This window comes from Hemitrygon akajei, chromosome 10, assembly GCF_048418815.1.
Source record: "Hemitrygon akajei chromosome 10, sHemAka1.3, whole genome shotgun sequence".
Taxonomy (NCBI): Eukaryota; Metazoa; Chordata; class Chondrichthyes; order Myliobatiformes; family Dasyatidae; genus Hemitrygon; species Hemitrygon akajei.
The window spans coordinates 56,531,269-56,555,931 of record NC_133133.1 but is presented as its reverse complement, the minus strand read 5'-3'; the positions used below and the strand labels follow the sequence as shown (position 1 = coordinate 56,555,931).

The 24,663-nt window shown below is 41.1% G+C and overlaps 1 protein-coding gene across 5 annotated transcripts; it reads left to right on the top strand.

Moving 5' to 3' along the window:
* The first annotated feature begins 87 nt into the window (after positions 1–87).
* On the top strand, positions 88–24,663 carry pla2g12a (phospholipase A2, group XIIA). Of its 5 annotated transcripts, none has more exons than XM_073058355.1 (5): positions 88–187; positions 11,991–12,550; positions 15,289–15,365; positions 21,483–21,648; positions 23,977–24,663. In XM_073058355.1, exons 2-5 carry the CDS (start codon positions 12,352–12,354, stop codon positions 24,093–24,095), a joined length of 561 nt encoding a protein of 186 aa, XP_072914456.1. In that variant the 5' UTR covers positions 88–187; positions 11,991–12,351; the 3' UTR covers positions 24,096–24,663. The 5 variants fall into 5 exon arrangements, with proteins under 5 accessions (XP_072914456.1, XP_072914460.1, XP_072914459.1 ...); XM_073058358.1 differs by lacking the exon at positions 88–187 and adding an exon at positions 8,635–8,738; XM_073058356.1 differs by lacking the exon at positions 88–187 and adding an exon at positions 8,718–8,757.

Sequence of the window (24,663 nt, the reverse complement as noted above, 5' to 3'; positions counted from 1 at the left end):
ATTGTGTGACATTTGTAAAATGGGACGGTTCTTAAAAATATTTCACGCCATCGAAAAAGCAGTTGCAGTCGTCATGAAGTTGCAGCCATTAGATGAAGGACCGGGGGCCATGATTGTAGTTTTCCGAGGATGAGCCGCGAGAGTGGTTTGAAAGCGGTGAAGTTGTAGGATTTCTTGCGTCGTATCTGTACGTGGTGAATTTCTGATACTATTGTAGTAGGATGGAAACAAAACAATGTAACAAAGCTAACGAATAAGCGATTGTATGCTTAAGGGATAAGGAAGGTGAGGGCTGGGCAGAATGAAGGATTGATGGGAATAATGGTGGAGAAGCTCAGGATCAATGGAAAAGTTACACATGCAAAGACAGCGGAGAATTGTTCAAGCATAGGAAGTATCACGGTGGCAACTCAGTCGCGAGAGAACCATAGGACAGATAAGTACATCTAATTTTGTTAAAGCCAAGATTTATACTCCCATGACTCTGTCGACAGCGCTTCTCCCTATAGATGTTGCCTGGCCTGCTGCGTCCCACCAGCATTTTGTGTGTGTTGCTTGAATTTCCAGCATCTGCACATTTCCTCGTGTTTGCTTTATACTCCCATTTCCGTTTACAACATAAAAGATAGACTGAGATTTTTTGTCCGTATAGTTGCATTTTCATTTGTGACACTGATATTCATAATTCGAAACAACTTTATGGGACTTTTCATTATTTTGATCTGCACTGTATATATTGCAAAAGCAAACATGCAAATAAGTAAAAAAAAACAATGTGTCCACCAATTGCTGATGTTCTTACAGCGAATAGCCAATGTGCATTTTACAGTCGCTTGTTTTAATTCTAGGATAACATGGCATTTTACTCACAGCTTTGTTGAAGTGCCAACGTATTCAACCTAACAGTCATATGTAAGAATTGGAGCTTTCTTATCTAATTATCAGCATAACCCATAATAAACTCCTTCTTCGTCCATTTCTGCACTCAAATGTATCAATTTATGTCTATCATTCCTTGTAGTCGGCAATTTCCAGAATCTAGTCATTGTTTCTCTAGAAGTGACCACCTGTGCCCCTCCCCCAACTGCCTCTTCCCAGTGTCCAAACAGCTCCTTCCTGAATCAGAGTGTAGATTGGTATCACAGCCCCTAGTCTAGATGAAAGGTCGTGGCCCAAAAAGACATTGTGCCCCTTTGCCTCAACAGATGCTGCCCGATCTGCGGAGTCCTCCAGGATCTTGTGTGTTGCATTGATTCTAACAGTAGGGAGGCAGTGTGGAACACTCTAGTTAAATTTACCTACATAATTCATCTCCAGTCACAGGAAAATTACTATCAATACTGTCTTTGGAAAATATTACAAATTCACTTGAAAGGGAAGTGGACCAATGTCAAAGTCTTCTAGTAGTTGAGGCCCTGGTTATATTCAAGCCAGAAACATTGGGGAAGGCAAATTATTCACATACCTGACACTAGACTCTCTGTAATGGGAAAAGATTATCCTGCTGCCAGAGGAAAAGGGGAAGATTGTGACCAGAGTCTCATCTCCACTGAATGCTGTGAGCCTCTGACCCATGACAGTTTAGTGTCAAGAAAAAACATTTGTGATGTATTGAGAAACTTGAGGCCTTAGATACTCTGTGTATCTCTGTGATAGATGCTCTGTGTAAGCAGTGAAATGAAAAAAGTCTCACAAACCACATGTCTGTACACCTTCAGCCACCACTTTGCCTATCTATAGAAGAGCTTGCAGCTCCTATATTGATCTCAGCCATTTATCTTGGAGGACAGACAAAGAAACCTCTGAGAAGGGTTGCTTTACTGTTGACACACATGTTCAAGAAAGGTTTATGGATAACCCTGGGACTTATAGATCAGTGAGTCTTACTTCAGGAGTGGGCAGATTATCAGAGAAGATTCTTAGAGACAGGATTATTGAGCATTTGGAGAAGCATTGTCTGATGAGGGATACTCAGCATGGTTTTGTGAGGGGTAGGCCATGCCTCATGAGCTGATTGAATTCTCTGAGAGTGTGACAAAGCACATTGATGACGATAGATGTGATGTATAGAGATCTTAGTAAGGTGTTTGATAAGGTTCCCTCTGGTAAACTCATCCAGAAAGTCAGGAGGCATGGGATCCAAGGAAACAGCCATATGGATTCCGAATTGGCTTACCTATAGAAGATAGAGGGGGCTGAGTCATATAACACTACAACAGTGAAATAGGCCCATCGGCCCATTTAGTCCATGATGAACCATTGATCCGCTCAGTCTGATCGTCCTCCATCCAGATTATAGCTCTCCAAATCCTTCCCATCCATGTGCCTATCCAAATTTCTCGTAATTGTTGAAATCAAACCTGCATCCACCACTTCCACCACCCTATAGGTGAAGAATTTTCCCCTTAAACATTTCACCTGTCACCCTTAACCTTTCTAGTCTTACCCAATCTCAATGGAAGAAAAAGATTGTACATCTGGGTTGTAGATGAAGAGTATTCTGCCTGGAGGTCAGTGAACAGTGGTGTTACACAGGGATCTGTTATGGGACCCCTGCTCATTGTGCTTCTTTTCTATATAAATGACTTGGATAAGTTTGCAGTTGACATGATGGTTGGGTGGTGTTGTTGAGGGTTTTAACGGGACACTGATAGGATGCAGAGCTAGGCTGAGAAGTGGCAGATGGAGTTCAACCTGGAAAAATGTGAAGTGATTCACTTTGGAAGATCAAGTTTGAAGGTAGCATACAGGGTTAATAACGGGATTCTTGGCGGTGTGGAGGAGCAGAAGGATCTTGGAGTCCACATCCATAGATCCCTCAAAGTTGCTGTGCAAGTTGATAGGGTTGTTAAGAAGGAGTGTGTTGTGTTGGCCTTCATTGGTCGGGGCGGGGCGGGGGGGGGGGGTGCAGAATTCGAGGTCCACAAGGTAATGCTGCAACTCTATAAAACTCTGGTTAGACCACACTTGTAATATTGTGTTCAGTTCTGGTCGCCTCATATTTGAAAGGAAGTAGAAGCTTTAGAAAGGTTGCAGAAGAGATTTACCAGGGTTATGCCTGAATTGGAGTCTTGAAGTAGGCATTGTTTTGCAAAGATCAGAACCATTTCAAATGCTCAATCTTTTGCCTGCTATTTCTTGGTCGTATAGTTTTACATAGCAGTGTAGGTTTTCGCAAATAAAATGGCAGAGGCGTTTTAAGTTTAAGAGAAACCATATCAACTCCTTTTATTGTCAACCAAACACAGAGCATAAAGTGCGGTTAAAACTTCACGTCGTTACATCATCACATCAGACCAGCCTCTTAAAGTGAACCCCAACTGAATGTGGGTGGTTGTGAATTATGCATCTGTTATATTACTCTACACAGAAAGCCCCAGAATGTGAGCCTCCCTGGAGCTTGGATGAGCCGCCCAGCTCAGGTCCCATGCTCCATGACTAGAGTAACAGCAGGTGCCTCAGGCTCTCTGGAGGTGTGTTGACACACTCCTGGTCATGACGTGACACCAGGGGCGTGGTAATGGAACCCTCCAACTTTTGGTGGGCCAAAATACATTCAGGTTTATTCCTCCTATCGATGATAAAAGGCTTTTGTCTCCTTTCCGAAGTGGAGAATGGGCCATCATAAGGGAGCTTATGGAGATGTTGTTGTGCTGGACAGTAGATGAAATTGCAGATGAAAGTGAACGAGGTGGACTGTAGGTCAACAGGAACCCAATATACTGCACACCATGATGGGAGGTAGGAGTAGGTGCAAAGGAATTGAATTTTCTGAAGAGGGCAGAACGCTGCTGACCAGGCAGCTGTGGCTTCAGGAGCAAAATCACCTGGCGCGCGTAACGACTGCCTGCATACCATGTCAGCTATGCAGGTCTTTTTTTAGAGCTGTTCTGGGCCCCAGTAGGACCCACGGGAGACGATCATGCCAAAACTTATCAGAGTAGCCTTTACGGATCTGTGAAACCGCTCACACAGGCCTTGGACTGTGGATGATACACCACGGTGTGATGTAGCCTAACGCCGAGGTTGTGGGCCATCGCAGCCCCGAGGTCTAATGAGAATTGGGGACCACGGTCAGAGGAAATATCAGATGTGTTGCCAAACCGAGCACCTCAGATACTGATGAACGTCTGTGCCACATCTGCGGCCAACGTCAATGCTAGAGGAATGGCCTTTGGCCAGCTGGTGCTACGGTCCACCATGGTAAGGAGATGCGTGAAACCACAGGAGGGGTGAAGAGGACCAACCAGGTCCACTTTGGCATGGCCAAACTGTTGCACAGGGATCTGATAAGGTGCCCGTGGTACCTGAACATGACAGTTAATTTTTGCCCACTGGCACTCAACACAGGCTACAGGCTGCACTCCAATCACACAGGTCTTTTCTAAGGTTGTGCCTCGCAAACTTTAGTGCAAACAGTTTCTGTAAGGCCTTCCAGCCGGATGTGAAGATCCGTGAATGGAGTTAAAAACAGTCTGCCTCCATCTTGCGGGCATTATGGTCTGAGGGCGACCAGCTGAGGCATTGCTCAGGAGAGAGACCCCAGCATCCCTGAGCTTAACGTCAGCCATCCACAGGCCCGTGACTGCTGTTCAGGAAGCCTGGACCTCTGGGTCAGTAGTTTGGTCGGCTGCCATGGGAACCTGGGAAGAGTTAGTAGTAATGGCTTATAGGTGTGTTGGGGAGCAGGTATAGTTGGAACGAGCTCGTTTGGTGTCATGAAATACTCTGGTCATGTCTACTCTCAGTCAGGCACGCAATTAGGAACATTGCCTTTAAGGGCACTATACAGGGGGAGAATAAGTTCAGTGGCTGAATGAAGCGGTGATAGAAATTTACCATACCTTAAAACTCTTGTACTTTTGTAGTAGTGCAGGATGGTGGGAAATCCATAATTGCAGTGACTTTCGATGGGAGGGGTTCACAACTACTGCAGAGATGTGAGGACTGAGAAAGTCAATGGTTGACAACCCAGACTGGCATTTAGCAGGATTAATAAGCAAGATGTGAAGGCTTAAGTGCTTGAAAAGCGTGCTAAGATGTGATATGTGTTTGGATTTTGAGGTACTGGTGACAAGTATATCATCCAGGTAAACAAAAAGAAAATCTAAGTCTTTTAGTACAGAGTCCATCAGCTGTTGGAAAGTTTGTGCTGCATTTTTCAGGCTAAATGGCATGCGGAGAAACTCAGAGGCCGAGCAGTGCTATCACAGACATTTTGGGACTGTCCTCCAAGCATACACATACCTGATGATAGCCCTTAACTAGATCGACTCCAGAAAAATAACTTCAGGCAGTTTAGCAAGCTCCCTATAGTCATTCACAGGTGTATTAGTGAGGGCTAACTGAACGTGATCAGGTATTTGCTGCATAAAGAGTTCTTTAAAAATAAAACAAGGATGGTGATTTCCCAGGAGAGAGATGGCATGTGGTTTGTTAGCTCTGAAGGCCTAGCATTCCCCAATCTGCTGTGGAAATGCTGAGCAATGCCACTATGTAGTATTATCTGGTGTCGTCCACAGAGATTTCTTGCAGCAGCTTGTACAAAGCAAGCAACATTATTTGCTCCCAAAACTCCTGCAGTTCAAAGCAACTGCAGAGGTGTTTTAAGTTTAAGGGAAACCGTAACAACTCATTTTATTGTTAACCAAACACAGCACATAAAGCACGATATAAAACTTCATATAATTACGTCATCACATCAGACCAGCCTTGTAAAGTGAACCCCAAATCAATGTCAGTGGGTGGATGTGAATTATGCATTTGTTTCCACCCCATACATTACCTTACAGCAGTTTATGTAACTAACGCAGTCTCCATAATAAATTAATACCCATTTTAGATTCTAAAACAACAGGAAATTGTATGGAATAAAAAATGCACCCCACCAAGGAAATATTTTAAAAGTAAAATAATGTACCACACACAAACGTTTACTCGGGCAGAGAGGTTCTTGTGCATTTTGTCCATTTCTTTTTGCTCATTTTCCATTGGCTTTTTCCTTGACCCATCATGGCCTGTTTCTTATCTCTTAGAACTTTCTCCTTGCCCTCTTACCTTAAAACCCTCTCCCCAAAATTAACCCCAACGTTCCCTTTCTGGACACACCTGCCCATGTTCCTAGTCACAGTTTGGTCTCCACCTCTTGATCAGGGCATTGGTTTGGTTTTCGGTTCCCAGCTGACCACACTCCATCTGTACAAATGAGAGGGGTGCACTTTGTGCTGATGGTAGCTGCCACTGATTCATGGGTTTTGCAGTAAAGACCCTGATAGATATTGGAGCAAATTAACCCATATTATTGTATCTGTTCCTTGCTACCAATATTTCTTCCTCACAGCTCTTGTTCCGGAATCTCTGTGTCCTCACTGTGAATGACATTCCTCCACTTATACTTCCCGCACTCTCTGGGTATTTTTGTTTCAATTTCAAGGCAGCCATGATGGAACGGTGGATCAAACTTGATGGGACAAATGGGCTAATTCTGCTTCTATGTCTTATGGTTTTTATCATCTAAATGCCATCAACCAACAGATTTAATACTTTCCCTTGCAGATGTACAGTCGACCCTCCTTATCCGCGGATTCAACCGACCGCGGATCGGGAAAACCCAGAAGTTCTCTCTCCAGCACTTGTCGTTTTAGCATGTACAGACTATTTTTTCTTGTCATTATTCCCTAAACAATACAGTATAACAACTATTTACATATCATTTACATTATATTAGGTATTATAAGTAATCTAGAAATGACTTATAAGTACAGGCAGTCCCCGAGTTATGAATGAGTTCCATTCCTGAGTCCGTCTTTAAATCGGATTTGTAGTCGGAACAGGTACATCCGGTATTATTTAGCGTCAGTTAGCCAAACGTTTTTCTTAGTATATAGTATATATTTTACCTTTCTACGCATATAAAACACTTAAGAAACATACATATTTCAATAATTAAAATACTGCGTTGCTTAGTAATAATTGTAGCTTTCATCGGGGCAGTGCCTTTCACATGCTCCATTAAAATTGTTCCGATTGTTGACCGACTGTAGCCTAACGCTTTTCCAATGACTGATAGCGTTTCACCTCTTTCTGATCGCTTTATCACTTCCACCTTATTTTCAATCGCGATCGTGATTATTTTTGTGAACAGAAACACTGCGGATTCAGAGCAGCGTAGCCAGGTCCTAATGTCCACCGCACAGAGACTTGTTAAATAAGGTCCGGGGTTCCGCTGGGCCCTAAAGACCAGCGCACTGATACGTGTTAAATAAGGGACTTGAGCATCTGCAAATTTTGGTATCCGCGGGGGGGGGGGGGGGGGGGGGGGTCCCGGAATCAATCCCCCATGGATAAGGAGGGCCGACTGTACATTTGACATGTTTATTTTAAAAAAATAACGCCCCCAACGAAAAACACTGTGCTTAATTTGATATATTAGTCATTGGTCTGATCAAAACACTGTCCCATCCTGCTGTATCACTGAAAAACGAATATAAAAGTAGATGCAGGAAATCTGAGATAGAAACAGAATACGGTGGAAATACTCATCAGGTCAAGCAGCATTTGTTAAAACCAACACAGGGTTAATGTTTAAGTTTGATGGTAGGGTATTTCCCTGGTGCTAGGACCAAGGGTGTTGCTGAACAGCTGCAGAGCATCCTGATCAGGAGGGTGAAGAGCCAAAGGTCATAGTGCTGAGGTCACAGTACCTGACAAGCTGGATAGAAACAAGCTGAGTTTGGGGAGCTAGGAAGGAGGTTAAAAACCGGATTTCAAAAGTAATTATTTCAGGAAAATCCCAACCTCCACATGATGACTAGGAGAATAAAGCAAACAAATATGTGCCTGGAGATAGTTAAGACAGATTTTTTTTTCAGTTTTAGGCTTTTGGAATGTTTGTGGGTCGGCTGAGATCAGTACATGTGGAATAGGTTCCACTTCAAAGGAGCCAGGACTGACATCATTGGAGGGAGGGGTAGATGCGTGGAAGCAGTTATTGGGGAGGGTTTAAACTGCTTTGGCAGGGATAGAAACCTAAAGTGGAATTCAGTAAGGAGAAAATCAAAGCAGGTAGCATAGGAGATGAATTCCAGGGATGGCAGGCTTGCTGTATAATAGATTAGGTGTGTATCCTCTAGAGTTAAGGAAGAACGACGAGAGATCTCATTGAAAATTACAAACTTCATACAAGGCTCAGCAGGGAGAATTTTCCCCCAGCCTGACAAGGCTAGAATGAGGGATTACTGTCTCAGAATAACTGTAAACTGTTTAGTACTGACATTGGGAGGGATTTCATCACACAGAGGGTGATAAATCTTTGGGATTTTGTATCCCAGAAAGCTCTTTTGCTCAGTTCATTTAAAGCAGAGATGGATAGATTCCACATAATTTCCTGCCCTGGAGGAAGTGAGTGGCCATGTTGATGTATGGTGAAGTAGACTTGAGGGGCTGAATGGCTCACCCCGGCACACACTTCTTATGTTGTAATAATTTTATATCAGAACAGATGGTCTTGCATCACACTTGGGTTTAAACATTTGACTAATTTCCCATACAGTATAGAAAGGTATGAAAATATCATCAGAAAATGCTGCAGTTTTGACCCCTCCCTGGTGAAGAGCGGGAATGAGCAATGGGTGCGGGTGTTTGTCAGCCGGTCTTCCGGGGCAGGGGGCAGTGTACCTGGTGAGGGTGATGGCGTGCGTGAAGATGCGCAGGCGCATTGTCGGCCATGTCAACATAAGGTACGTTCGGGAAATGCAGGTAAAAATTTGGCGGAACAGGGCGCACAGATTCCACTTTCACTCCGGGCCGCTCTGTGTTGAATCGTCCCCCGGTTCGTTTACAGTCTCGCACAGACACTTTATATTTAACCTTGCTATTTCTCGGACGGTGTTCATGTTGATGTTGAGGAAGTCAGATTGTTGACTTACTTAGATTTCATCCAATCCTAAATATTGGATGCTTCGAGGTATTGAAACTTCAAATCCTATCCTTGCCTTCAAATGTTGTCTTAACGTTATAAATGTAGTGAAGATTTGTGATTTTTGAAAAACTTGCTTTTATATGGGCCCTTTTCGATGTCAGACGCCCCAAAAGCCGAAGTACATTTTAGCGTGTACCCAGATTCGTAGGAAATACAATATCATTCCACGAACACCCACGGGTTAAGAATAACTTGATATTTGGTGTGAGCTGAGCGTTAGCCCCTTTCTGTTACGATCATGCATATCCATTTGAGATTAGAGTCAGGTTTATTTCACCGACATTGACGTGAAATTTGTTGTTTTGTGGTACCATTGCAACGGAAGATATAAAAATACAATGTTACGATAAAAATAAAATAAAGAGTGCAAAATAGGAATAGTGGGGTAATGTTCCTGAGTTCATGGACGGTTCAGAAATCTGATGACGGACGGGAAAAAGCTGTCCTTAAAACGTTCAGTGGAAGACAAAAATACAATAAGTGGAGGCTGTGTTCAGTGTTCTCATTTTACATTTTTGAAAGATAATTCCAGTAGTAATGAGCTCTCTCAGTTCTGCACAAATGTCAGGATTGCTCCAGGGCTTTAACTCATCTTTTGACTTTTCCCACTGAATCTTTATGAAAGCACCAGAATACTGGGCACACTGCTTGGGGTGGGGCTTAGGGTGGAGATAGGTATTCTCACTAAAAAATTTTGTGTTGTATGTTGATTTGACTCTCTAATTAGGAGTTGCATTGACATGTTGAATGATTCTAAGATGTTTCCATTTGGATACCACGCCAGAGAGAAATGCAATGTTCCAAGGCATATCAGTTTAGGTGTGGTGATTTAGATTGTGGATGTGCAAAACCAAAGTAGGAAAGGAAAGGCAATGCCGAGCAGACAAAAATGGGAATGTTTATTTATTGTTTTACTGCTTACTTATGTGTTGTATGACATTGAAAATGTAAAAGGACAACTCTGCCCATAAACATAGTATAGACTAAGATGTAGTGGAATCAGGTATTGTGGTGTTCTGGAACTTTTCAATGCAGTGAGTTCTAGTTAATTGGGACACATCGGGACCAGTACGTTTTGGCCCAATTAAGCGGCTGCCCCAATCAGCTGAAATTTCATGAAAATAGTTTAAAAGGTACAAAATAGTTAAACTACTGTTTAACTGAGTAACAAATTATTCATTTAAATGAAAGACAAATTAGAACACTACCAACGTTACTACAGTACTGTTTTGCCTTTCAAAGCGCTGTTCATTTTGTGTGCAGTTCCTTTTGTACAAACATCACTTCCTGCTTAAACTTTTTTACATAATTTCTGGCGCAGCATAATGCGGATTTCGACTTGAAGCACACACGGTAGAAAGACATTGATCTTCATCTACTTGTTATTTGCTGTTGAAACAGCAATATCTTTTCACAAAATGTTCTCATTTAAAAACCCTGAAGAAAGCTTCCAGCTCACAGGATTTTTGAGGTGTTTAACTCCCTGCCTAGCTTTTTACTGTGAGGGCAGTAGGAGTACTATAAACAGTGTATTTCTAATAGTTATCAACAGAGGAATTCATCCAGTATATGGGATGTCCAGGGAGAGGTAGCACCTCTGCTGAACAGGCTTGTGGTGCTCCACGCTCGCTCACTCACCTTTGATCCTCAATGGACACTCAGCTCACACCTATGGGTCCAAGTGCCTGTTAGCTTGCGACAATGGGTGTACTGCTTTGACTGGCAGGGTAGCTGACGGGCTTCATAACCCAGTAATACAGGGACATGCCAGTCCTGGCTCCGGTGGACTGGGCAAATGAGATCTGATGGCCAAGAAGTTAGTTTGGCAATGCTTTGTGGAGAGCAAAGGGCATGATAAGGTACACAAGAAGTCATTGTTATCCACTGCAACCAAAGAAGACTGCCATTAGTGGTAACTACTCGTACCACTGGACTCAGACATCTGAAACTGTCCCAGTGCAATGGCTATTCTACTTTAAAAACTCTCCCACACAGGTTTCACTGTCATTGTCCGATAAGACATTCGACGAACTCGCTGCTGTGTTCTTTTGATTGACTGTAAATGAACAAAACTAGAGCAGATACCTAGTGCAGATAATGGACCACCTTCATACAATGCTTTTGATGACTACGTCTGCCAAATCTTCATTTTCATTGTAACATTCAAGATGATTGTTGATATCTTCAGATTATTTGTAGTCCTAACTTGTTGAAGTAGATAAATGGTTTTTGGCATCTCCAAGCCTGCAGGCTTGAAACAGATCTGAATTGTTTTACTGCTTATTTCTTGCCAACTGTCAGTGACAAAAATCACTGCTTTTTGAACGCAAACAGATGCAATTAATGCTATTTAAAAATTGTTTGCTCTAAGCACAGTATTGTGTATAATGGCCTTACAAGTTCAGATGACATACGCTAATTAGAAACTGTTTAGCAACATACTCCTGTCTTAATTACCGTAAGCGGCATAGTGTCCCAAATAAACAAAAGGAATCCCAGTTATTTTATCAGTTAGATTTGATTTTAAGGGTTTTCTCAACTAAGCAACTGCTCCAATGAACCGATGGACCAATTAACCAGAATCCACTATATAATTGTACATGTTGATATTATGAAGGTGGGGTCAATAACTGGCTTTGAATCTTGAAACATCTAAAGGCTTTGTCGAAGTTTCTAGACATTGGGGTGGGGGGGGGGGTAGATTCGGTTTAGTCTAAAACCATATAGTTAGCATGTCTAGCTATATTATTGCCGTGTGTTTATTGAAAGATTATATGTAATTACGTAATTGCTGTTAAAATTAATGTCCTAACCAAGAAAGGATAGATCTGATTTTGTTTTAACTGTAGACTGTAGTGGCCATGCAGACAAAACTAAAGGCTAGCTCTAATTATAGCTTGCTGAAGCCTAGATTAGATCAATTTTGAATACTGTGAATTGAAGAGAATATATCCTGCACACATTTTTTTTCTACATTTGCACTTAGATTTGTTTTTTTCTCTGTTTCTAGATCACAAGATTACAGGAGACGTGACCCTTCATCCAGCTATTCTCATCCATATGGCCAGCAGTGATATTTGAGTACTTTCACAGCAACTGAAGGATATCAAGCCAATACAAATATGAAAACTGTGTTCTAAAATTTAAGGAATGGTCAGAAGTTTAGTAGCCTAACTGAAGTCTGAGTAAGAGAGTTTACCCTGTTACTTACTTTTGGAATGCAGTGCCAACAAATGGTTTTGATTTGGATCTCTCTTCTAGTTGGATAACAATAGTTTAGATTCATCTGTGTAGATACACACAGCAGAAAACGTTGTTCATTATAGCTGAAAAGCAAAAGTGAAAAACAAATCAGTAAAATAATTTTGAGCATGCGTTTGCAAATCTGTGTGTTTCTGGGAGTTATTTTGAGGAGTTGTGGGTGCCGTTCGGAAGATGCAGACTTCAAAGATTGGCGGGGGAAGCTGAAAACAATTCGGAATGGAATTCATAAGATTGACACGTACCTGAATGCAGCACTGGATCTACTTGGCGGGGAGGACGGGCTCTGTAGGTACAAATGCAGTGATGGTGAGTAAGATGATCAGTCGTCAGTTTTGCTATTCAGTAAAAGCATACATAGTTTTGAAGTTAAAATATTACATTTTTGGATTGGGGGGCTCTCGTGTCATAGTCATCATGAATACATTTCTTTCTTTACACTACTCCCAAAATATATTTTATCCGCTTGTCTCGTGAAGTTGATGACCTGGAATAATTTATTGAATATATGCACATTCTTGTGACCTTATAAGAGGTCATGTTTAACTACTTTGGTTAGCAAAGTGATTATCTGTCTTTGCAAGGTAACAAAGTTGAGCTCTGAACTATTCTAACTTGTTGAACAAGGTTCCTTTTCTGGTGGGGAGTTCTGATAGTCAAAGGCAATCTGTGGCTGATGACTGTCCTTTCTAAACAGTGATCACTATGGTGATGATGCAGTTCTCGTGCTGAGATTAGCTCATTTGAACCGGTGATCCTGGTAAATGCAGCATATTGCAGTGTTTTTACAAAGCTGGTAACCAAAGCGTGGTTATTACTTACAGAGAATTTTGAAATGGTTCAGTCTGATCTTTTTTTTAATGATTACATACCATTCTAATTTGATTGGAAATTGCTTTAATTATGTCTGCTGATCAAAGTATTTTCTGGTGAATTTGGGTTCTGTGCTGTAGGTTGTTGTTTGCTATACTTTGTTCCATGTGGGCCTTGTACCTTGCAGAATTCTTAAATCTTGTTCTTTCTAATATCACAATACAACATGAATTTTATCATTAAGTCTCTTAATTGTGGGAATAATGAATAGGGAACATGAATAATAAAATCATAGCAGAGGACCATTAGGGATATTTTTCTTAGAGTCATAGAAAAATACAGCACAGAAACAGGCCCATCAGCCCATTTAGTCCACGCTGAACCATTTAAACTGCCAAGTCCCATTAACCTGCACTCAAACCATAGCCTTCCATGCCCCTACCATCCATGTACCTATCCATGCATGTACCACTTGCGATGGCAGCTCGTTCTACATTCTCAAGATCCTCTGAATGAAGAAGATTCACTTCCTGACCCCTTAAACTTCACTTTTCACCCTTAACCTATAATCTCTAGTTGTAGTCCCACCTAACCTCAGTGGAAAAAACCTTCTTGCATTTACGCTATCTATACCCCTCATAATGTACACCTCTATCAAATCTTCCCTCAATCTTCTATGTTCCAAGTAATTAAAGTCCTAACCTATTCAATCTTTCCTTATAACTCAGGTCTTGCAGTCCTGGTAACATCATTGTAAATATTCTCTGTACTCTTTCAACGTTATTTACATCTTTCCTGTAGGTAGGTGACCAAATCAGCACACAATACTCCATATTAAGCCCTAGCAATGTCTTATACAACTTCAACATAACATCCCATCTCCTGCACTCAATACTTTGATTTATGAAGGCCAATGTGCCAAAAGCTTTCTTTACGACCCTGTGCTGCCACTTTCAATGACTTATGGACCTGTATTCCCAGATCCCTTTGTTCTACCACACTCCTCAGTGCCCCACTGTTCACTGTGTAATACTTACCCTGGTTGGTCCTGCTGAAGTGCAGCACCTCACACTTGTCTGCATTAAATTTCATTTGCCATTTTTCAGCCCATTTTTCCCGCTCGTCCAGATCCTGCTGCAAGCTCTGATAGTCTTCCTCGCTGTCCACTACACCTCCAGTCTTGGTGTCATCCAGAAATTTGCTGATCCTGTTAACTGCATTATCATCCAGATAATCGATATAAATGACAAACAGAATAGATCTAGCACCAATCCCTGTGGCACTCCACTAGTCAGAGAGGCAACCATCTACTACCACTTTCTAGCTTCTCCCACAAAGCTAATACCTAATCCAATTCACAACCTCATCTTCAATACTGAGCACCTGAACCTTCTTAATCGACCTCCCATGTTGGACCTTGTCAAACGCCTTGCTAAAGTATGTGTAGACAACATCCACCGCCTTGCCTTCATCAACTTTCGTGGTAACTTCCTCAAAAAAACTGAAAGATTGGTTAGACATGACCTACATATCCTATCATGCACAAAGCCATGCCGACTATCCCTAATCAGTCCATGTCTATCCAAATGCATGCAATCCCTCAGAATACCTTCCAAATTCTTTCCCACCACTGATGTAAGCTCACCGGCTTATAATTTTCTGTTTTAGTTTTAGAGCTTTTCTTAAATAGCAGAACAACATTATATCCTCTAATCCTCTGGTACCTCACCTGTCGCTAAAGATGCTTTAAATATCTCTGCCAGGGCCCCTGCAATTTCTGCACCTGTCCCCCACAGGGTCTGAGGGAACACTTTGTTGGCTCCGGAGATTTATCCACCCTAATTTCCTCAAGATAGCCAACACTTCTTCCTCTGTAATCGGGATAGGGTCAACGACTTTGATGTTGCTTTCCCTCACAGTGTCTGTCTCCTGAGGATTAATTTTGTCACTTGTAATTTTTTTGCTCTTAGTATATCTGTAGAATCCCTTAGGATTTTCTTTCAGCCCTTTCGTCTGCTAAGGCAACCTTGTGTCTTTTAGCCCTACTGATTTCTTTCTCGAGTGTTCTCTTGCATTTCTTATACTCCTCAAATACCTCATATTGTTCCTATCTGCCAATACCAGCTCTGCCCCTCCTTTTTTTCTCAATCTTTCTTCAATTTTGAATAGCTAATGACATTAGTATTTTGATAATGGTTGAAAATGATTTGATTACTATAAACATCTTTTTTCAGGATCCAAGCCAGTTCCTCGTTACGGTTATAAGCCTCCTCCACCCAATGGATGTGGCTCTCCTATGTTTGGAGTTCATGTAAGGAATGTTGTATTTTTCCCAAGTTTATTTCAGTTCAGTTACAAATATTAAAAGCATTCAAAGTTTAAAGAATATTTATTATCGAAGTACACATATGTCACCATATACAACCCCGAGATTGATTCTCCTGAGGGCTTCAAAAACTATACAAACTAGTGGAACAGATGGAGACTTTTTTGTGCCAACGACATATAAGCTGGTTGCAAAACTGTCTAAACAATATTCTTTTTACAGTTTTAAAAATCAATATGATGCTGAAAGTCAAGATTGTAATTTTCATTTGTCCCTTGAGTCCTTATTTCTCAGTATTACTAGCAATCATCATTTATTACACATACTAAATTTGTAGAAACTGCACCACATGATTTATGGGAAGGGAAATAAAATCATATTTATCTTTTTATTTTGAAATTGCTGAAGCAAGAGCGAAAAGAAATTTCCATTTTCTTCCTGTTGTTGTAATATAAGCTTCTGGGCTACTCGCCAAAAGATTGAATTGTTAAAACAACTTTGCATTTCTAATAGTGTGACTAGCTGGCCGGAGGTATAGTAGCATCTGCACTGGACTTGGAGGCGAGTGGTCCCGGGTTCGAATCTGCCAGCTCCTTGCATGCTTTCCATCCGTGCTAGGTGGAACATTGAGTTAGCAAGTCGGTCTTATTTACAAAACAGCCAAAAACGCTAAAGAATCTGCAAGGTTGCAGCCTGAAGCACTTTAAGGTGCGGAAAGGAACAACAGTAATAACAATAGCATGACTGTTTATACCAGACTGATCAGCAAATAATTGTTAACAAATTCTTGTAGTTGATGCCTTTCTTAAGCCAATCCTTGCCTTACTTTATATGTGCCAAACAGCCTACAAAATTATCAATTGTATCTGTTTTACCTTGTCCATCAACGTTGCTTCTTAGTTCTGCTGGCTCCATGTTTTCTTACTGTGCTATATTTAAAATCATCTTATCTGTTAGTTCTGTAACCTCACATGAACTTTTCCCAGTCCTATTTCATATACTGCTATCCATCAGTTCCAGCTTGCTTTATCTCCACTCACTGTATTCTTCTTTTTAGCTGTGATGGTCCTCTTTGGTATGCCCTAAATAAATCAATTTACTTTGCTACTTTTCTAAACTTTCAGAAACCTTCTCAAATATATTTTAAAACCACGAAAAATTCTGCAGATGCTGGAAATCCAAAGCAACACACACATAGTGCTGGAGGAACTCTGCACATCAAGCAGCATCTATGGAAATGAATAAGCAGTTGACGTTTTGGGCTGAGACCTTCCTTGAGATGAGAACGAAAGGGGGAAGACATCTGAATATGGGGGAAGGGAAAGGAGAACAGCTAGAAGGTGATAGGTGAAGCCAGGTGAGTAGGAAAGGTAAAGGGCTAGAGAGGAAGGAATCTGATAGGAGAGGTGTTTGGACCATAGGAGAAAGGGAAAGAGGAGGATACCCAGGAGGAGGTGATAAGCAGGTGAGAAGAGGTAAAAGACCAGAGTGGGGAGTACAAAAAGAGGAGAGTGGGAAGGTATTTTTTTATATATATACCAGAAGGAGAAATAGATATTAATGCCATCAAGTTGGAGGCTACCCTGATGGAATATAACATGTTACTCCTGTACCATTGTGGTGCGTGGCCAAGTGGTTAAGGCTTTGGACTAGCAATCGGAAGGTCATGTGTTCGAGCCCCAGGCGAAGCAGCGTGTTGTGTCCTTGAGCAAGGCACTTAACCACACATTGCCCCAGTCCACCCAGCTGAAAATGGGTATCAGCAAAATGCTGGGGTTAACCTCGCGATTGACTGGCATCCTATCCCGGGGGGTTGGGAGGGGGGGGGAAGGAAGTCTCATACTCTCAGTCACTTCACGCCACGGAAACCGGCATAAGCACTGGCCTGATGAGCCTATAAGGCTCAGGACAGACTTTAACTTTTTCCTGCACCATGAGGGTGGCCTCATTGTGGCACAAGAGGAGGCCATGGACCAACATGTTGAAATGGAGTGGGAATTGGAATTAAAGTACTTGGCTACTGGGGAGTTCTGATTTTGATGGATGGGGCGGAGTTGCCTGACAAAGCGGTCATCCCAATTTACAAGTGGTCTCACCTATGTAGAGGAGACTACATCGGGAGCACCAGACACAGTAAATAACCTCAGCAGATTCGCAGGTTAAGTGTTGTCTCACCTGGAAGGACTGTTTGGGACCCTGAATGGAGGTAAGGGAGGAGGTGAATGGGCAGGTGTAACACTTAAACCACTTACAGGGACAATTGACAGGAAGATTAGTGGGGAGGGAAGAATGGACAAGGGAATCACAGAAGAACTGATCCCCACAGAAAGCTGAGAGAGGGGGAGGAGGTAAAGATATGTTTGGTGTTGGGATCCATTTGGGGATGCTGGAAGTTGTAGGAATGATGTGTTGTATGCAGAGGCTCATGGGGTGATAGCTGAGGACACGAGGAAACTCTATCCCTGTTAAGGCTGCGGGAGGACGGGGTGAGCGTGGATGTTCAAGAAGTGGAGATGTGGGTGAGGGCAGTGTCAATGGTGGGAGAAGGGAAACCCTGTTCTTTGAAGGAGGACATCTCTGATTGCCTTGAAAGGAAAGCTACATCCAGAAAACAGATGTGGTGGAGATGAAGGAAAAAGGAATAGCATTTTTACAGGAGATAGGGTGAGAAGAGGTATAGTCAAGGTAACTGGGAATCATTAGGTTTATAAAAGACGTCAGTCGACACTTTCTCTCTAGGGATGGGGACAGAGAGGTCGAGAAAGGGGAGACAGGTGTTAGAAATGGACCAAGTTAATTTAAGGGCAGGGTGGAAGTTAGAGACAATGTTGATGAAATTAACGAACTGAGCAGAGATGCATGAAGCAGCACCAATACAGTCGTCAATGTAATGGAGGAAGAATTGGGGAGCGTTACCAAGAAAGGCTTGGAACATGAACTGTTCAACGTTGCATTTCTGTGTTTTTAGATAACACCAAGTATTTCCTTTCCAGCTGATTCCATTCTCCCCCTTGGAACACATCTTGGCTTTTTTATTGTTTGAAGATGTTTGATAAATGTAAATTAATGTTAAGGAGGATTACAATTCAAAGGTTCAGTCAAATTATCTCGGCAATCTCTTTCCTCACAGTAAACAATAAGGAATTGGGGAAGGAGCCAAACAGCTGGGAACAATATCATTTAGATCATGACCAAAGAAGTTGTCTATTTATCCTAGTCACCCAATCTGTGACATGGAAACAAAAAAGAGAAAAAAAGCACTGTGGATAACCTGTAGGCAAAAAACTAAGGGAACACTCCAGGAAGGATACCAATAAAGCATGTACAGCATATCCTTAGCTGATTCATTGTAAGAAGTTCTCTTAATGGCCTTCTGTTTAAAAATGCATTACCTTCAGCCATGAATATTGGAAAACCTCAGATTTGTTTATAAGCTATTGGTTTTTATACATTTGAATCTGTAGCTTTTGGAACAAGATCAGCCAGGCTTCTAATTCCTGTCTGCCTTGAAGTATCTGTATAAAAAAGGAGAGAATATGATTTGAGCTAGAGCTTATGATTGAATAAGTATGGCTGAGTTTATACATAAAGAACTGCCACTTGAGAGACATGCTGAATTATAGCTTGTGTCCATACAACTCGACCCCAACAAGCAGCTCCAGAAACGATGAGAAGTGGAAAAAAATTGTCACATAACTCTTTGTATCAATTGCCTTTGCCCTTTGTGTTCTAATCACATATTACTTTTTTAATCATGCAGTTTCAATTATTGTGATAATGATCAATAGTTCTATTTCAAGCAATATACTTAATTCCCAACGGGCACATAAGGGTGATGAAGACTTAATATTTCTTCTTCTGTATTACATTTCAACTTTAGTTTGGGCAGCAAATAATAATCAATAGAAAATAATACTGATTATTACATACTCTCTCTCAGTAACTGCTCCAGGAATCCAACACAATTTACGTAGGCTGCTATGTCTGTTCTTTTCCTGATTGTACATCTGTTTTAGTACCCCTGAACTCTGTCTTAAATGGTTAAGAACTCTTTTGCAGAAAGGATTCTTACATTTGATCTTGTTACTCAAAGAGTTTTAGTTTTGCCATTCAATCCAATTTCTTTTTTCAAGCTCCACTTGGAGTCTCGGAGTCAGAGAGATGTACAGGACCTATTCGCCATTATGTCTTTTTTGGCCATCAAATACCCATCTATATTAATCCCATTTTTCATCAGGTGGCCTTCTTTGCCTGGTGATTAGAGTGCTTGTCTAAATACATAAATCTGCAAGTATTCTGCCTTTTCCATCTACCCAGTTCTTTTCAACTACCACATTTGTGAAAAGGTTCCTTCTAAACCTTCTAATCCCTTGTCATAAACGTTTGCCCTTCGGTTTTAGATACCGCTGCTGTGGATACAAAATTCTTGCTATCTATCCTGCTTATGCCACACATTACTTTGTATACAGCAGTGAGTTCTACTAAGTGTAGTGTATCTAAGTTTGCTGATGATACTAAATTGAGTGGAAAAGCAAGTTGTGCAGAAGATATGGAGGGTCTGCAGAGAGATATAGATAGGTTAAATGAGTTGGCAAGGGTCTGGCAGATAGAGTACAATGTTGGTAAATGCAAGGTCATCCACTGGAAAGAAAAGAGCAGATTATTATTTAGATGGTAAAAAAACTGCAGCATGCTGCTGTGCAGAGGGACTTGGGAGTGCTTGTGCATGAATTACAAAAGGTTGGTTTGCAGGTGCAGCAGGCTATCAAGAAGGCAAGTGGAATGTTGGCCTTCATTGCTAGAGGGATTGAACTTAAGGGCAAGGAGGTTATGCTGCAACGGTATAGGGTACTGGTGAGGCTGTACATGTTGTACTGCATGCAGTTCTGGTCTCCTTACTTGAGAAAAGATATACTGGCTTTGAAGGCAGTGCAGAGGAGGTTCACCAGGTTGATTCCTGGTGATGAGGAGGTTAGACTGTGGAGAGATTGAGTCATCTAGGATTGTACTCACTGGAATTCAGAAGAATGAGAGGAGATCTTATAGACACACATACAATTATGAAAGGGATGAAGATGGAGGCAGGAAAGTTGTTTCCACTGGTGGGTGAGACTAGAACTAGGGGACATAGCCTCAAGATTCGTTGGAGTAGATTTAGGATGGAGATGAGGAGAAACTGCTTTTCCCAGAGAGTGGTGAATCTGTGGAATTCTCTGCCAAATGAAGGTTACCTCAGTAAATATATTTAAGACAAAGTTGGGTAGATTTTTGCATAGTAGGGGAATTAAGGGTTATGGGGAAAAGACAGGTAGGTGGAGATGAATCCATGGTCAGATCAGCTATGATCTTATTGTATGGCAGAGCAGGCTCGATGGGCCAAATGGCCTACTCCTGCTCCTATTTCTTATGTTCTTATACTCTACTGCTGTCTCCTGTTCTCCAAAGAAATCAGTTTTGCTTCACAACTGAATTGTGTCATCATAGACAAAATCCTGATGTGTCTCCTCTCTACCCAGTCCAGTGACATTGTGTCCTTCCTATAGTATGGTGATCAGAACTGCTTACTCCACTCTATCTTGACCTAACCATTGCCTTATAAAGCTGTACCTTCCCGTTCTTATACTGTGCCCTGGCTAATGAAGGCATTCAGGATTCTTGTCCTCTTCACCACGGTATAAACCTTTGCTGCCACTTTCAGAAATCTTTGGATATATACACCAATGTCCCTTTCTGGGAACCCTTCCTGGGGTTCTGTATGTCCTGGTCTTCTTATCATTGCAAAACACATCACCTCACAAACCTCTTGGAGGTGCATCCCCATTGATAAAGGAATGGAGTAGCAGGGAACTTCTTTAAAAGCAACAGTTAGTTGAATAAACCAAAACTAAAAATTGATTGTAAATATGCCCCCAGAAACTCTCCAGTGACCAATGCTAGTAGACATCAAGAAATTCCTCCAGAATTTTGAAGGCAGCAAAACATCAACCCCAGCATCTGCAAACTTGTAGTGTTGATTCCAAAACTGAATACAGATTTTATCATGATTAGAACACAGCTTTTGAAGATTTTGAATTTCTAATGTTCATGTATATTTTTATGAAGTTAGATGTGGGAATTCCTTCCATGACGAAGTGCTGCAATCAACATGATCGTTGTTATGATACCTGTGGTAATTCTAAACAGGACTGTGATGAAATATTTCAGTACTGCCTTTCAACAATTTGCAGAAACGTACAGAAAACATTAGGAATAGATGCAACTGTACAGGGTAAGTGTTGTAACATCTGCTCTTCATTGCATTCAGTTTTAATTTGTAACAGCTCATGAGGCATTGACATTATAAAACTATATGACATAGGAGCAGAATTCGGTCAATCAGCCCATCAAGTCTGCTCTGCCTTTCAATCATGGTTGATTTGTTTCTCAACCCCATTTCCCGCCTTTTCCCCATAACCTCTGATGACCCAAGTTAATCAAGAACTTATCAGAATCTGCTTTAAATATTGGCCAGTGACTTGGCCTCCACAGCCATCTCGCCAGTGAATAGGTTCACCAGCTTCTAGCTAAAGAAATTTCTGCCTCCCCCCCCCCCGATACTAGACTCCCCCCATTACTGGAAACATTTTCTCCACATCCACTCTGTCTAGGTATTTCAATATTTGGTGGGTTTCAATGAGATCTTCCTTCATTTGTCTGAACTCCAGCGAGTACAGGCCCAGAGCCATGAAATGCGCCTCATACATTAACCCTTTCACTCCCAGGATAATTCTTGTAAACTTTGTCTGGACCTTCTCCAATGGCATCACATCCTTTTTTTAGATACGGGACTCAGAACTGCTCACAATACTCCAAATGTGGTCTGACTAATGCCTTATAAAGCCTCAGCATTACATCCTTCCTTTTAAGTTCTAGTCCTCTTGAAATGAATTCTAACTTGCTTATTTGCAAGTTAACCTTTAGGGAATTCTACACTTGGACTCTCAGGACCCTTTGCTGATCCAGTTTCTGAATTCACTCCCCATTTAGAAAATAATTTTACACCTTTATTCCTTCTACCAACATGCATGTTCATACATATACCTACACGGTATTCCATCTGCTATTCCTTTGCTCATTCTCCTAATCTGCCCAAGTCCTCTGTAAATTTCCTGCATCCTCAGCCCTATCTGGCCCCACCCAACCACAACACACCTATTTTTGTATCATCTGCAAACCTGGTCACAAAGTCATCAGCCCCGTCATGCAAGTCATTAACATATAACATGAAAAGTAGCAGACCCAACATTGGCCCCTATGGACCATCAGTTAGTCATTGGCAGCCAACCAGAAAAGGCCCCCTTTATTCCCTCTCTATGCCTTTTGTCAGTCAGCCAATTTTCTGTCCAAGCTAGTTGCTTTCCTGTAATAACATGGCCTCTTGTTTAGCAGTCTCATGTGTAGCTTTAATAATGGACTTTAATATCTTGCCAACCACTGAAATCAGGTTTACTGGTATACAATTTACGGTCTTTTGCCTTCCTCCCTTTCTGAAAGAGTGAAGTGACATTAGTGATTTTCCAGTCATCTGTAAACTCCTGGTGACTTATTTATCTTCAGACCTTTCAGCTTCCCAAGTCCCTTCTCCTTTGTAATAGGAACTATACCCACTTCTGCCCTTGCCACTTTTGATTTTTCTGACATGCTGCTGGTGTCTTCCACCGCTAAGACTGACAAAACTACTTATTCAGTTCATCCACCATTTCTTTGTTCCCCATTACTATCCCTGCATCATTATTTATCAGCGTCTGGTATCCACTCATGCCTCTCTTTTGCTCTTTATATATCTGAAAAGCCTTTTGGTATCCCTTTCATATTATTGGCTAGCTTACCATTATATAATTTTATTTCTCCTTATTGTTTTTTTGTTGCCTTCAGGTAGATTTTTGTCAAACATTATTTCTCTCTTTTAAAATGATGTTGACTATTTGATAATTTTCTAAATGTACTGCTGTCATCTCCTTATTCCAACATTTTCCTAAGGATAGATGCAAGGTTACCTGGCCTATAGTTTCTTGCTTTCTGTTTTCCTCTCATGAATAGTGGCCTTATACTTATGATTTTCCAATCCTCTAGGACTTGTCTGGAATCTACATAATTCTGGTAGATTACAAATAATGCATCCAGGATCTCTACAGCCACTTCTAAAATATGGAATACAAGACTAAGAGATTTGGTTGGTCTTTGGACCCGTTAGTTTGCTAGTATATTTTTTGAATGTTTTTTATATAAACTTTTATCGAGTTAAGGAAATCAGGCAGGAAAGATCATATCAGCCATCATATTTTCAAATATAAGCAGGCTCAATGAGCTTTAACATCAATGAGCATTTGTGCTCATCTTCTGAGGAGTTAAAAAAGTTGTGCCAATAGCAGTTGCTATTTTTAAGAGAAAGACTTCATGTTGAGTCCTATCTTGTCCACATGAAAACTTGTTCAGCTAGTAACTAGATATAATTATTTAAATCTCCATCCACATAACGAAGGTAAACTTGTTTTCTTGATGATTCTAATTTTTTGACGGAATAAACCTAATTTTGTTTTTTTTTCTCTTTACATAGCTTGTGAGAATGCTGTAGAACTGCTTTTCAATACAGTAATGCATTTAGGATGCAAACCTTACCTTGACAGTCAGAGGGCCTCGTGCATGTGTGCTTATGAAGAAAAAATCGACCTTTGAAGTGAAGAATGAGGGGAGGGAAAAAAACAAATGTGTGAAATAAGGACCAAGTGTGCTCAATTGATTTGAAAATGTTATGTTTTCTTGGGAGAACTTCAATTATGTTGGATTTATAATATTTTTTGCATGACAATCTTAAAGACAATGCTCATTGTTTTTCCTGTTAAATGTTTACATAATTTAAAATTTGAATTATTACAAGTTACTATACCAGAATACGTTTCAGCCCAAGTGTCCTGCATATTGTAGGTTTGTGGTCTTGCACTGAATTTAATCTTTTCTGAGGTGGAGCCATTAAAAGTTGAAGTTCTTCTTTATATCCTCCCATTTCTTTGGAAATGTCCTGAAGAAGAAGAATCCAAAAACTGAATAAAGAAACCAGTCTCATTCACTGCCTATTGGCAGGTTATTGAGTGATCCTGCCACGTGACTTTTTTGAAAATGATTCTGGGCTTTGTGACTTTAAAATCAGCTGTAGAAATAATAAATGGTAATATAATTCAACATTAAGTTAATTAGAACTAAGTGTGTCTTGCATTGTGTCAGTAAATCCAGTTTATCACACTTA